The sequence below is a fragment of the Solanum verrucosum genome, unplaced genomic scaffold (genome assembly GCF_900185275.1).
Source record: "Solanum verrucosum unplaced genomic scaffold, falcon-dt-bn FXZP01000277.1, whole genome shotgun sequence".
NCBI classification, from domain to species: Eukaryota; Viridiplantae; Streptophyta; class Magnoliopsida; order Solanales; family Solanaceae; genus Solanum; species Solanum verrucosum.
In genome coordinates, this window is record NW_026019945.1 from 152155 (window position 1) to 167253 (window position 15099).

Genomic DNA, 15099 nt, shown 5'->3' on the forward strand with positions numbered 1-15099 from the left:
TAAATTTAATAGTGACTGAAAGTCAAAATTATACGCTATTAAAAGTTCTATCAATTGGACTTAATTTGAAGATTTTAACATACTCTTTTGTCATAATCAATGAAGTCAAAAACTTTAGTGGTTATAAAGGTCTTAAACTCTAACTTGCTTTGGTCTTTAGTTAATTATTTAGGTTCTTGGTAAAATAATAGATAGAGAATAGAGAATAATGAATAGAGTCCCATTTACAATCAAATGATGTGTTGCAACAAATTATATAACAACCCCCCTCTTAATTTGAGCTAAGTTTTAATTTCAAATCCAGAAAATAGAAAAAATTCGGATAGGAAGTGTTTCCTCTAAATAGACTTTTTTCGATGTAAATTTAAATTAATTGAGAGTTTCAAGGTGGATACCAAACGACGGATGGATGGGATGAAGAGGGCCCCATTTTGAGCAAGTAGTTGGTTGGCAGTGTGTCCTTTAGGAATGTGAGGGAGTCATCAACTTTGTGCATTGACGATAATAGTATCTTCTTTTTGATCAATTTCGCCTTCATCAATGGAATGCTGACTAAATAACAAAAAGGTAGGGTTACCTTTTGAAAATAACGTTACAGCTCCCATTCCATGACCTGATTTTTTGTGTCTTTATGAGTTAGGTGTTTAAAATTCACTAATTCAGAATGTGTTGTATGCTTATAAAATGAGAAAAACACTTCCTAACAAGAATTTTGTTTTTGATTTTCAATGTTTATATTTAAGAGATTTTGTTAAAAATGAAGAGATTCCTATACATTTCGTCTCACTCCTTTGTGACTTCATTACCTTTTTTATTATCATTGTAGATGTTCCTTATTTGGGTTAAACACCTATCAATCAGTTATTAAATAGTTACACGAACTATATTTGGTGGCAAGCAACAAATAGACGTTTATTCGGATGGCAGGTCAATGCTCCTTACTGATGGGAGGATCAACAATGAAACATATAATGAGGGAGGCTAACTCAGTTGCATATATATTAGCGGAATATGGAAGGAAGACTATGGGTCCAAATATGTCTATGAACAAGTTGTTTGTTTTTGAAACATCTCCTTCCTTTACACTAAAAGCTCTTGAAAGAGATGTGAATGGAACTATATTGTTTAGATCAGTTCCTTTTTGTATGGATGAACCTACTATTGAATAAATAAAATCCTTTCGATTTCAGAGCAAAAAAAAAAACAAAAAAAAAACAAATAGGCGTTTAAGATTGAGTTAGTTACACCTTTGGGCCTTTAGTTATTAGAGAATTTTAATTCTAATCCTTGTATTATTTGATTAAGCACATTATCTTCAATTAATTAGAATGTATATTTTTTGCTCATTTAATTTTATATCGGAAATATGTAGTAATGTTTATTGTTTCTAGAATCTTGTCACCCTCAAATATGGTTTAACAATAGAATTTTAACATAATACATCAATAATATTATGATATAGTACTTAATAATCATTAAGTTTGTGAAGATTCACAATTAGATAGATGAAAGATGCAAAATGCATATATTAATTAATTGAACAAAAAGATAAATATTAGAGTTTGTCGGTATGTATTTAAGGGACTAAAAGGACAATTTTCCAAAATGGTCAACTTAAATTTTATTACTTTTGACTTTTTAAGTTTAACTTACAATATTTTTATTGGGGATATTATTTTATTTATTACATAGAAAAGAAGTATATATATGTTTGACGTACGGTACGTGCTATAACTCAAGTTATTCGGGAATAATTCCATGATACCATTTGAATTTTAGTGTTTTAAAAATGTTTCCTAACCAAAATTTAGAAAAATCTTAGTACTAAATTTGCATAAATGACCGACTTGAACAAGTCAAACTGAAAATTCAATGAAAATAAACTAAAAACAGAATCTTAGTTCATCTGATTTAGAAGTGAACTTTGAAATATCAAGGATATTTATATAATTATAATCACCGCAAGGCATATATAGCGGTGATAAAAATATATCATGAATAAATTTTTGATTAATGATAATTTTATAATATTGATACGTACACACTAGCTATTAGGATGATGCAGAAGCTAAGGTATAGGTTATCATTGTTTAATTTTTGTTCAAAGACTGACATCATAAAGAAGAAGAATTAAGCTAAAAATTAATATTAATAGTATTGACAGAGATTATGGTGCCTTTACAGATAAGAAAAAGTCACTAATTAATTATATATTAATGTGTTGTAAACCATCATGAATCTTGGAAATTAATAAGCCACAACATGTGAACACCACTTAAACTAAAATTATGTTGACTACTCATTTAAACACTTGTTTACCAATTAAATCATTTTTATTTTTTTGTTTCATTAACGTGTCTCCAACTCATATATATAATCACGACCTGTATAGTCACTTATATATTTGGGATTAAACAACCAAAAGATTAAGAGAATACAATTTTCTCTTTTGGGGGTTAAGGAAGAATATATATAATTGCATCACATGCATGGGGCCTGTTACTGATTATCGGGTTTCTATAATTTTGTTTTGACTTTTCTCATATTTAGGGTTAAAGAAAGAATATTTAACAATAATAACTAAAATTATATTACATTATAATTACTTATCGACAAGGATTGCTATGATGTGTTGATTCACTATTTAATTTCTAAGTTCAAATAATATTATTCAAGTTTTATTTTATAAGTTTTCTTTTAATTAAAATAACTTGTCATTTAGAACTTATTGGTGACGAGCAGGGCTCATTAAACAAGAAGCATAAGATTTTCTTCATTTTCATGGTTCAAATACAATATTTTCTAATAGTGGAAGGATCAATTTCTTCAATATTTTTGTTTATCAAGAAAAGATTCAGATCAGTCGTTGTACTTTGCTGAAAGGACAAACTTTGCCTTTGGTTTAATGTTTACTCATTCATGCCCTCGTCGTTATAATTTTAGTTCAATATTGTGGTGTCATTAACACACCAATCAACATGTATATGAGTGATCGAACCAAACTTTTAACCACAAGGATAAATTTAACTAGTCCTTTTTTGCCATTATATATTAACTTGGATCAAAATCCAATGTGCACATTCCAGTACACTATAATGTGGGGAAAAAAAAGATTCTTAATACAATTACTTAGTAAAGCAAACCCCTCTCGTTGTTACTATAAAATCTTGTAATCTCATAACATTCCCTTTTCATTTTTCAAAATCCATAAGGTCTCATCAAGACTTGGGCATTACAAGGATAAGCCCAATACTATATCAGATGGGCTTTTTCTGTGACTGATTTGGGTCAATACGAACTTTTCATCTCTCCCATAAAATTGTTGAGGACCAATACATTGTTGAGAAAATTTCAGAAATAGCAAATCTACAAGACATAATAAGGTTCAATTTTTATTTTTATTTTTGGATAATTGCGCTCCATAGCTATTGTGTCTTTTGCTATGGAGGTTGGGCTTGTATATTTATGCCCATTTGTATATTTCGCTTGCGAATATACAAATAGGGTATTATGTTTGTATATTTCGCTTGTCAATATACAAACATGGTAATTTATTATGATTTTTTCATAAATCGTATATAAATAGTTAGGATAAGCATATACAAAATTCTGGATCTATACAATCAAGAACCGAATTATACAAATTCTGATTTTAGACAAATCAGATGAATAACAACAATTGGGAAAACTGTAGCCACGAATTACAATTTTCTTAAACAGTAAATGTATGCTATTCTGCATAAATTTTATGTTTTCGTTGCCCAGTATAAGAGTTTTGGTGTGCATAATTTCAGAATATAACATCGACAGATTGTTTTTTTATAGTGTAAAAATTACGTAAAAAAGTATAATCCTAATTCCTATTCTTGGGGAAATTTTAATTTTAGAAAAATCTTTTTGACTTCACAAATAGTGATATTGTAACTCTTTTTGCATGGAGAATAATGTAATTTATCGTTGAGATGCTCATTGAGTGTTTATTATATTTCCTAGCTCGTTGTTTAGCTGTTAATATTAGCTTTGTTATTCATTCATCCTTTTGTAGATTAGCACACTAACGGAAGGATTGTTTTACAGATGGACCATTTAAGGCCCAAAGAGACGTGGCATCTGAAAGGCCCACCAATTAGCCCAAATCTTATCCTAAATCAGAGATTAAATGGTGTTACATATTTGGACAACTATGTTCACTCCATAAATATATACCCATTACAATTTTTAAATAGTTTTAAATCAAAATTCCGATAGATTTTACGTTTTCACACATAAATAGTAATAACAAAATATACGAAAAAATATTGAAAGTTTACTTGCACAAATAATATGCATGACACCAGATTTTTTTGTCAGAAGTTAAGATTCTGGATGTAATTTTTTCAACTTCGATCTCATACATTTGAAATTGATCATAAATATGTTTATCTTACACAAACTTATAAAACTTAACTATGATTTAAATAACGGTCCTCAAATCAACTATTTATGTACTTGTCCCATATGTTGCCTAAATAAGTTTAATTTTTTAATGAGCTGAATCAAACGGATCAAAATTTTTGAGTCATCAAATAGATAGATCATTAACTCAACAAAACTTGAACGGAGGGGGAAAAATTATGTGTTACATGAATTAATTTTGTCACTTCTACGTCTGATTGACAACTTGAGTTGAAGTTTAATTTGAACTTATCTTCGTTATAATGTGAACAAGGATCCCGCGTATGTCGTGGATCGACTATTTCCATATTTAGAATTTTGGTGTACTACTAATATAATATTCTTCAACTACTATAAATTATAATTAATTTCCTGCACACCAACTCTGAGTTTTGTTAATTTGAATGTTGAAACATTGCTGAATATTGATGGCTACCTCTCAAATAATATTCTCCGTTCTATCTTTTGACTTATTATTTTAAGTTTATTCAATTTAATGGTTATGTCTCTATCAAACTTTTTTGATTTTATATTACTTTTAATTAATATCAGCCTTTGAGTTCCCATGAATAAATTTTTCCTTATGGTTTATTTTACTGAGAAATATCCCGAATTTAAAAAAAAGACACCTTAACTAAACGGGCGTTCTATTACCCCACTAAACAATCTTAAACTGATATTATTACATCATTTTTGGTCCACATTAATATAATTATTTTATTATAAAGTATATTTTCTTATTTTCTAAATTTTTTTCCTTTTTATTTTTTCTCTTTCTTTCTTTCTTCTTTCTTCTTCAAAAATTCATTGTCATCTCCATTGAAGCTTCTTACTTTCAATTTCACCATTTTTACCACAACTTCATCTTCCTTTTTTACTACTATTAGTTTTGCTAGTTTTAAAACTTTATCCAAATATTTTTTTACATTTCGAACAATTTGATAAACCCATTAGATTTCAAGATGATTAGGAAGTATCATATAGTTTTTTTATCCGATTTCAATTAACTTCTTTCAATTTTTGGGAAATTCATTGATTCTTTTAAAATTATCATTTCTAATTTGAAGCTATATGAAAAAGAGTAATTGATGATACCTTCAAAATTTTAAATTTTCTTAGAAAAATAATTAGTTTTGTTATCAATAATTTACTAAAGTTTAGAGAATAGTATGAGGTCTTTTGTATAAAAAAAACAAAAAACAAAATTAAAATAAGTCAAAAAGTAAGAGAGAGATAAAGAAAAAATAAATAAAGAAAAAACTTAAAATGAAAAAAAATTACATTTTTAATTAAATTGACATGTGTCATGTAATGATAGGTGTGTGAACATACTTGCTTCTTAAAATATGGGGTTGGTCGAAAAATAATATAATAATATCTGTTCAAAATTGTTTAGTGATGTAATAGGATGATTGCAAAATTAATGTGTCTTTTTTAAAATTCAAGACAATTTCAGTAGTGATTTTATGTCTTTTCTCTTATTTTACCTGACCAATTAATGCAACATTTTATTGGTTTGATTATAATTAAAATATATAATTACTTTTATAAATGAGTGATATGTCGTACTACTTCATTCGCCTCAAAATAGTGTTATTCTTTTTCTTAAATATTAATTTTACTAATCTTTAGAATTAAAAAAATTATTTATGATGAAATTTTAGATAGTCATAATTATATAAAATTCAATTATTATAACATCAATATGATAATTATATATATTTTAAAATATTAGTTAAAGTTTATATACTTCATATGATTTAGGTGACTATAATATCAATAATAATTGATACATAGTCCAAGATTATTTATTACTCATACTAGTAGTACTAATTAGTAGTGGGGTGAAACTACTAATTAGTATATACTATTAGTAGTGGGGTGAAAATTAATGTAATCATAGGTGATCGGTTGGATTCTTGAAATAAAAAGTAGTGTATGAAATAGCAGTCTTTGGCCAATTGGCAAGCAGGGTTTATTAATTTTGGAGTGTTAAATTAATACTCCTCCCAATTATTATTATAGTTAAACAGAAGAGTTGCGCCAATTAAGATAGGTTTCTAGGAAAGTTGGCTAAATGATGATCTGATAGCATTGCATATTACCAAGTCACCAACCAAACCCACATTGTAACTTGTTCTTTTCTGCATTAACCAAACCCCTTGGTCAACCATTGACAACGTGCAATTATATATTTATTGTTTGTTCATTTGGCAACTGCCTCTCTCTCTCTGTTCATCTTTCATCCTGCTGCTATCTCTGAAGAACTTAAACATGAACAAGGCGGCGCTGCCGTGGCCGTGGGCAAGCTATGCTCTAATATTGATCTACTCGTTGGGGATCATCTTTGAGATAGCCGTAGCTCAAACAACTGATCCTTCTGAAGGTCACTTCCTCTTTTTCTCCAAATTTACTTACGTATTACTATTGTACAAATATGACACTTGCGCCGGTTCCCCTTCTTAATTAACAATCATTCATGTTGTGCTAAATCAACAAAAAAATTCCACTCCAATAAAAGCAGAAGAAATGTATTTTATTAATGTTATTCCTCTGTCCTCACTTTCATTCATGTTTTTAATATGCTACCAGTAGTTGGTTTATACAACAATGACTAATTTATAGCCATCTCTATATCTTTTTTCCAAACTTTATACCTAAAGTTACAAGGAAAAGAGTATACATAAGATATTTGTAAAAAATTAAGTTAATAATTATATTAAACTAGTAAATAAATATGACAGTCCTAAAACTATGTGAGAGAAAAGGCCAAAGTGAGGACAGCGAAAATTCAGCAGTATTAAGAAAATTATTGTACCATGGTATTTGGATAACGACAGCTGTGTAAGCATTGTGATCCACATGGAGAAGACTTGAGCTCGTCAACTTTTATAAGTGATTTTTATCCTTATTAACTGCAATTTAATTAATTATACTACACAATTATTTTTATTCTATCAGTGTAATTTGTCTAATTACATACATCAAGTTTTAATTGCTAGTAAAACGACAATATACTAAAATGATTTTACATTGTCAGTGTAAACTTTAATTTTGAAAATTGTACAGTATGATTAGTGCACAAAAACTCTTTTATGACTGTTGCTTAATCTATAATTTTGAATCATTTCATAAATACTACTTAGTGACATTTGAATTTGTGATTTTTATGATGAATTCAATTTATATATTCTCATAGTTGTGAGTGTGCAGCCCGTATATTAAACTCCATATTCCAAAATTGGGGGATTTCTGCTACAAATCAGTGGAATATTAGTGGTGAGTTATGCAGTGGAGCTGCCATTGATTCAACTCCCATCGGAGATTTTAATCCTTCCATCAAATGCGACTGTTCTGCCAACAACAGCACTCGTTGTCACATCACTGGCTTGTAAGTCACTCTACACAATCACCTCGTATATACATACAGCTCCTAATTGGTTCTAATGGCATTTATTTTAGTATTGACCTCAAAAAATCTTAATAGTGCTACTGCTGCTGCTGCTTGTATGCAATAGCATCTAGTGTTCAGGTATTTACTCTCACTTCTCTTTCCAATGCTTCTTTACAGGAGAGTTTATGCACTGGACGTCAGGGGTGAAATCCCAGATGAATTATGGAGTCTTACCTTCCTCGATGATCTGTACTTACTTCCTCCTAACTTATACTTGTCATGTTTTATCTCCCAACTACTCATATTTTGGTTACAAATTGCAGCAATTTGGCCCAAAATTACTTAACAGGCACACTCTCCCCATCCATTGGCAATCTGACTAGAATGAAATGGCTGTAAGTCTACTCTATTTCAGTTATTTATGCTCAATCATGATATTTTGTGTTTGGAATAATTTAAATGTTTGGTGTCTTCAGAACCTTTGGCATCAATGCTTTGTCAGGGGAGATTCCAAAGGAAATTGGGTTGTTGACTGAGTTACAATCATTGTATGTTCTTATAATCATGTCCTTGGTTTTATGATATATCATCTATCGATGTATGAAGAGCATCAATCTTCATCGTTTCTCTGCATTTGTTCATCATTTCCTTGTGCTGCAGGAGTCTTGGCACAAACAACTTCTCCGGGCCTCTGCCTTCAGAGCTTGGAAACTTAACAAAACTGACACAGATGTAAGTTATGATGCATTGTTTAACATCAAATCTTAATTGTTAGATTTTTGGAGTTTGCCTGAGAAATATGTTATTTGTTCGTGAACATCATACTGAATCTAGATGGTGTTGCATTGTTTCAATATATATATCAATTGCAAGACCCTGAAATTATATTAGTAGAGCAGGAGTTTGTCAACGCTCTAATGCAATCTATGTTCTGCTTGCTCTATTTTCATGCTAGAGGAGGAGTATAGTTGACTAAATCCTTCTCTAGTTTCTGTATAAAGTAATCATTCCTTCTCTGAAGACTATGATAAGCTATGTTATTGTTAGGTTGTTAATATTTGTCACATGAATAGCAAAAAGATATAGAATACAACATGGCCAAGACATATAACTCTCATTTTACGTACGTTGGTATCAATCTTCCTTGCCTTTTTTTTCTTTTTCTTTCTCATTCCATTCTACATGTTTGAAGCCTAAAAATTCTAATTTAAACATGCAACATACATAAATAGAAAGGAAAGAAAAATAGTATAAATTGAAATATATAGCACACATATCAGACATAGCAGATTCCAAACAATAAAACATAACAAATACATGAGAGTTTCTCAAACATCGGAAACAAAAGTTATTTTTGTGGTTTATAAATTATTTTCTCCTGAATAGAGACTTCTTGATTGTTGAAATTTCACATGTTCATAGGATTTTTGCGATGTATGAAACTGTTTTCTTATAACAGAATATTGTAACATCTTTCTATTTCTTTATATTTAATTATTCTGTCATTTCTGTAGCTTGATTTTCTTTTTTTCTGAAAAAAACCTACTATTTCGTTGCTTAGTTATCTCAACAGCGCTGGCGTTAGCGGACCAATACCATTGACGTTGGCAAGACTGCAGGACTTGGAACAAGTGTAACAGCTCTTTGTCACGCGTTTCTTCTATAGCTTCCCAATTTTTACTTGAAGAAACTTGTGTATAAGAAATCTAACTGGAAAACGAACTATTTGTCTTTCAGGTGGACTTCAGATAATGCTTTTACAGGGAGGATTCCTGATTTCATTGGAAATAATTGGACAAAGCTTACTGTATTGTGAGACCACAGTTACTTGAACTATGTCCAGTTTTTAATTCTTGAGTTCTTTCGAGAATGGTCTCTCCTTTTTCTTGCAGCATTGCTATAATGCCATTGCTGCATCTCCTAGCATAGTCTGTGACTGAGCTTTCTATTGCCACAGGAGGTTCGAAGGAAATGCTTTTGAGGGTCCAATACCAGCTTCCTTTTCCAACTTAACCACTTTAACCGATCTGTGAGTTTTTGCGACTGTTTTATCATCTTTGTTCATAGTTTAGAATCTCCTTTTACATTTAGCAGAATCTGATATTTCATCTGCTGCATAACTATCAGGAGAATAAGTGATCTATCCAATGGGAGCTCTTCACTTGACTTTCTCAGGAATATGAAGTCTCTAAGCAAGCTGTAAGGAACAATATGACATAGCACCACATGCTACAAATCTTGACATTTTATTTCTTTTCTTCTTCTCTGACCAACTGAATTTGGTATTTCCAGGGTTTTACGAAATAACAATATTTCAGGTTCCATCCCAAGTAATATTGGAGAATATCAGAGCCTGTCACTACTGTGAGTTCTGAGCATGATAATGTTCTTATAAACATTTAAGTCCTCAGTCTATTGGATTGAACTTTAATTATCTCACTTATATGACCATAGCATCATATGTGAGCATAAACCCTTCTAACAGTGTCGTACTACTATATCAACTCAAGTTCATGTGCTACTATATTGATCAATTACTACCCCTTTGGTCTAACCTTTATTTTATTTTTTTCTTAGGGATTTAAGCTTCAACAATTTGACTGGGCGTATTCCAGATGCACTTTTCAATCTGACTTCGCTGACTCACTTGTAACAGATGATTTAAATTGCTTATAATTGATACCACCTTAACTATGTGTTCATGTGCTAATGCCCTTTTCGATCATCAGGTTTCTTGGTGATAACAAGCTAACAGGCACCCTGCCAGCTCAGAAGATACGGTCTCTCCAGACTATGTGAGTAACTCTTGTTTTTATATGATATCCTTTCTGTTGAAATGAATATACTGAACTTTCAAACAGATTCACCATCTTATTAAGGAGAATGAAGAACTATTTCTGTTATAAGTGATTTCATCATCTTTCTTACTGAGACTTTGAGGCCTTACTAGGTAATGCTGATAGGATAATACCAGAGTCTTTACTAGATTGATTCATAATATCTAGCATGTAATTGTGTGTATAGCATCCAGTCTTCAAAATATTTTTATCTTATGGCCTTCTTGAACTGATGCTGCAATTTAATGCGGCTGGAGCAAACTCTAAATTACTATCTCCCTCTTACATATAAATGCATGACATATTTTATATTTTTGCGCTCAAAAATATCTGAAATGCTTAACATCCCATCTTTTCACGTAGAGATTTATCTTACAACGAGTTATCTGGAAACTTCCCTTCTTGGATCAATGAAAATCTGCAATTGTAAGTATGAGAATAGCTGAAGTTTATATAATGCTTCACCTTATCATTTTTCTCCCTACCTTTTGGTCTCAGTTTTGACTGTGATCAGCATGCTAACAATGATACTTGGCAACTTGCAGAAATTTAGTTGCCAACAACTTCACAACAGAACAAATAGATCAATCAGATAGCAGGTAATCAGAAATTTAGTTGACAGCAAAATTATAGTTGTTTCTTTATTTGAAGAACTTAAATGGGTGATACTTCCTTTGTCTTCAGTTCTTTGCCTTCGGGGTTAAATTGTCTTCAACGGAATTTCCCTTGCAATCGAGGACGTCCAATATGTAAGTGCTTCCTACAATTCCTTGACGACAAAAATCCTACTCCAAGTTTCTGGTTTCATTAGCATGAATAAGTTTGAAAATTGTTGTTTTACATTTTGTATCTATAAACCAAAATATCAGAATGGATCAATATCCATTTAGTTGAATTCGTCCATTTAAGGTAATATACCTAAATCTGTAATATTTGTCCTACATTTTCTGTTCTTATGATATGTCGCTTACCAAGAAACAACGACATCTCCTACTCTATTCTACTGCTAATGTTGTAATATAAAGCTGTGTAGTGGTTTCTTATCTTCTCTTGCATGTGACTTTTCATAATTCACAGATTCCGACTTTGCAATTAAATGTGGAGGAGGGCGTGCAATAAGATCTAGTGATCAGATATCGTATGAGAGGGAGAATGAGACTCTGGGTCCAGCAACATATTTCATGACTAGTACAGGGAGGTGGGCTGTTAGTAATGCTGGTCTGCATTCTGACCGTCCAAATCAGAGCTTGACAAGCTCCACCTCATCTCAGTTTACAAACACCTTGGACTCTGAGCTATACCAAACTGCACGAATTTCCGCTGGATCACTCAGATACTATGGCTTGGGCCTTGAGAATGGTAATTACACTGTGACCCTCCACTTTGCAGAGTCAGAAATCTTAAATCCCCCAACTTGGCAAAGTGTTGGAAGACGAGTATTTGACATCTATGTACAGGTATGCATTATTTTTAAAAATAGAGAAACATATATTATTCATAAACAAAGAAACATTGGAATGATTTGGGTCCGAAAAGAGCATCACTTAAATAATTTTATGGTTATCTTTTTCCAGGGAATTCGGCAGTTGAAAGATTTTGACATTAAGAGGGAGGCTGGGGGAAGATCCCTCGCAGCTGTTCAAAGGCGATTTACAGCTCAGGTCTCTGATAATCATCTTGAAATACATCTCTTCTGGGCTGGAAAAGGGACCTGCTGTGTACCTATACAAGGCACATATGGACCTTCCATATCAGCAATCAGTGCAACCCCAGGTATCCATGAGTTACAGACATAAATTAGATTCTTAAATGAGGCATTCAGAACTGTACTCACACTGCTAAGCTTTTCTACAGATTTTGAACCCACTGTTAGCAACCAGCCTCCTACTACAAAAAAGAACCGGACCGGTCTGATTGTGGGTATTGTTGTAGGAGTTGGAGTCATAAGCTTGATTTCATTATTTGCTGTCTATTACCTAATTCAGAAAAGAAAACAGCAGAAGGCTTTGGAGGATGAAGGTAAGAAATGCAATCTGATCTTGTATGGTTTTTCCGTCTTCAACTTTCAAGTGATTCATCTATCTTTGAGTTTAACTGCTACTTGGAAAGTCGGTTAGCAACACTTCCATTTCAAGGTTCTTTTTTTTTGTTCTTGATATTGACAATTTGGTTTAGTTGAGCAAGAGTTAATGCAAGGAGTCAGCATTTGCATTCCTTCAGTTTATGCACCTTATGAAATAATGTATAATGTATGTTCTAGTGTGTAAGTCCCAGAAATTGATTCCTTCGGCTTATTAAGGACATTTTCTCTTCAAATTTTCAGAGTTCATGGGGATAGATACCAGACCCTACACTTTCAGCTATTCAGAACTTCGAGCTGCTACTGGTGACTTCTCTTCTTCTAATAAGCTTGGAGAGGGAGGTTTTGGACCAGTTTACAAGGTAATATCTTCTTCCACATGAAGTCCTGAAGTAACTAGCGTTCCCATATTGCAATTTTTGTTGCACCTATAGCTCACATGTTTCTCAAACATCAAGAAATTATGTTCCATGACTAAATACTTGTGCTTTCTTGTTTGCTTTAGTTTTGCTATGAAATATGGAAAACAGGAAATGATTTTATTGAAATCTCTGAATCTTGAACCAATTTTATGTGGTCCATAGGGAACACTTGAGGATGAGAGGGTTGTTGCTGTTAAACAACTGTCTGTGGCATCACATCAAGGAAAGAGTCAGTTTGTGGCAGAGATTGCTACTATATCAGCTGTACAACACCGTAATCTTGTGAAACTCTATGGTTGCTGCATTGAGGGAGACAGACGATTGCTTGTTTATGAGTACCTTGAAAACAAGAGTCTTGATCAAGCATTATTTGGTACTAATGAATACAATATCTTGGAATTTTTGCCTTTCATCATATAAGAGAAGAAAAAAAAATACATTTCCTGATTTTTATAGAATGATTATTGAGCTTATGGCTTCAATTGTGCAGAGAAAGGATCTTTATATCTTGATTGGCCAACACGCTTCCAGATATGCTTGGGAGTAGCAAAGGGTCTAGCGTATCTTCATGAGGAATCTCGAGTCCGTATTGTCCATCGAGATGTCAAGGCCAGCAATATCCTGCTTGATGCAGATCTAAACCCAAAAATTTCAGACTTTGGATTGGCAAAACTTTATGATGACAAACAGACACATATAAACACTCGTGTTGCAGGCACAATGTAAGATCCTGAAAATGGAAGATGTCTCATTCTTAGACTCCTTTTCTATAGTTTTGTTTCATGCTCGTTAGCATTTTCTTGTAGAGGGTATCTTGCACCAGAATATGCCATGCGCGGACATCTGACAGAGAAGGCTGATGTGTTTGGCTTCGGAGTTGTAGCTCTAGAAATTGTCAGTGGTAGAACAAATTCTGATGAGAGCTTGGAAGAAGACAAGATCTACCTTCTTGAGTGGGTAAAGTCCTTTCCTTCTTTGCTTTTAGTAAAGCATTAGAACAATGTGCTTTCATTGCTGCTCCAAGTGGTTATGCAACTTCTAGCTTGTCAGGATTGATATACCACTTGGATTAACGAAATGGAAGAATATCTTCCTTTGCATTCACGCTTTTCTACTTTTTATCTCTATTATCTATCTTTAAAGACTTTGACTTATCATGCTGTACTGTGGTTCCTACATTTATCGTTTAGTTCTAACCATATTCACTGACTCCTGTGTACACTGCTCTTCTAGGCTTGGCAGCTTCATGAGAACAAGCGCGAAACTGAGCTAGTGGATGCAAATTTATCTGAATTTGATGTAGAAGAAGTGAAAAAAGTAATAGGGATAGCTCTACTATGCACTCAAACATCCCCAGGATTACGACCCTCAATGTCCCGTGCAATAGCAATGCTTACAGGAGATGCTGAGGTTGCCGCTGTGACTTCCAGACCTGGATACCTGACTGACTGGAAATTCAAAGATACAACAACCTTCATGAGTGATCATTCTTCGCAAATGCAAAATTCATCAGTGGGTACAAGTACAGCCGCGACTACAAATTATTCACCATCAGGTCAGGACACACCAATGCTCAGTGACATCATTGGAGAGGGTAGATGAAATCTTCTATTTTTCAGTCAGAGATGAAGCGAGACATCAAATAAACCTTAGTTTGCTTTGAAGATGTTAGATTCTTTCTGCATGTATGTATTATAACCATTTGTGTATAGGTTTTCGTTGATTTAAGGACTGATACTTTGCCTATCTTTTTTTAAGAGAGTGATACTCAAAATATTGCTATGACTAAAAGATACACAACTCTTTTTCTCCCATGCTCTAGCTATTACGCTGCCTAGACCATGTAGTTAGGCACATGAATCGGTATCACTATTGATATAAAATGCATAATCCACCAAAAGCTGAAGGCATCTGATGGATAAAATAGCTGAA

The 15099-nt window shown here is 32.4% G+C and overlaps 1 protein-coding gene across 1 annotated transcript; it reads left to right on the top strand.

The window, feature by feature from the left end:
- Window positions 1-6679: 6679 nt before the first annotated feature.
- Window positions 6680-14942, top strand: LOC125808063 (probable LRR receptor-like serine/threonine-protein kinase At1g56140). Its single transcript, XM_049487849.1, has 24 exons — window positions 6680-6820; window positions 7648-7825; window positions 8006-8077; window positions 8152-8223; window positions 8305-8376; window positions 8489-8560; window positions 9390-9461; window positions 9566-9640; window positions 9786-9857; window positions 9956-10027; window positions 10121-10192; window positions 10406-10477; window positions 10558-10623; window positions 11029-11091; window positions 11211-11264; window positions 11350-11414; window positions 11743-12122; window positions 12240-12438; window positions 12520-12684; window positions 12989-13107; window positions 13330-13540; window positions 13658-13889; window positions 13974-14124; window positions 14401-14942. Exons 1-24 carry the CDS (start codon window positions 6709-6711, stop codon window positions 14767-14769), a joined length of 3087 nt encoding a protein of 1028 aa, XP_049343806.1. The 5' UTR covers window positions 6680-6708; the 3' UTR covers window positions 14770-14942.
- Window positions 14943-15099: the final 157 nt, after the last annotated feature.

Excerpts from the sequence above, each read along its gene's own strand:
- LOC125808063 (XM_049487849.1), top strand. The coding sequence starts at position 6,709 with ATGAACAAGGCGGCGCTGCCGTGGCCGTGGGCAAGCTATGCTCTAATA. Across the intron at positions 11,092-11,210 it reads ATCAATGAAAATCTGCAATT|AAATTTAGTTGCCAACAACT; the intron begins GTAAGTATGAGA and ends GGCAACTTGCAG. Across the intron at positions 13,541-13,657 it reads TCTTGATCAAGCATTATTTG|AGAAAGGATCTTTATATCTT; the intron begins GTACTAATGAAT and ends TCAATTGTGCAG.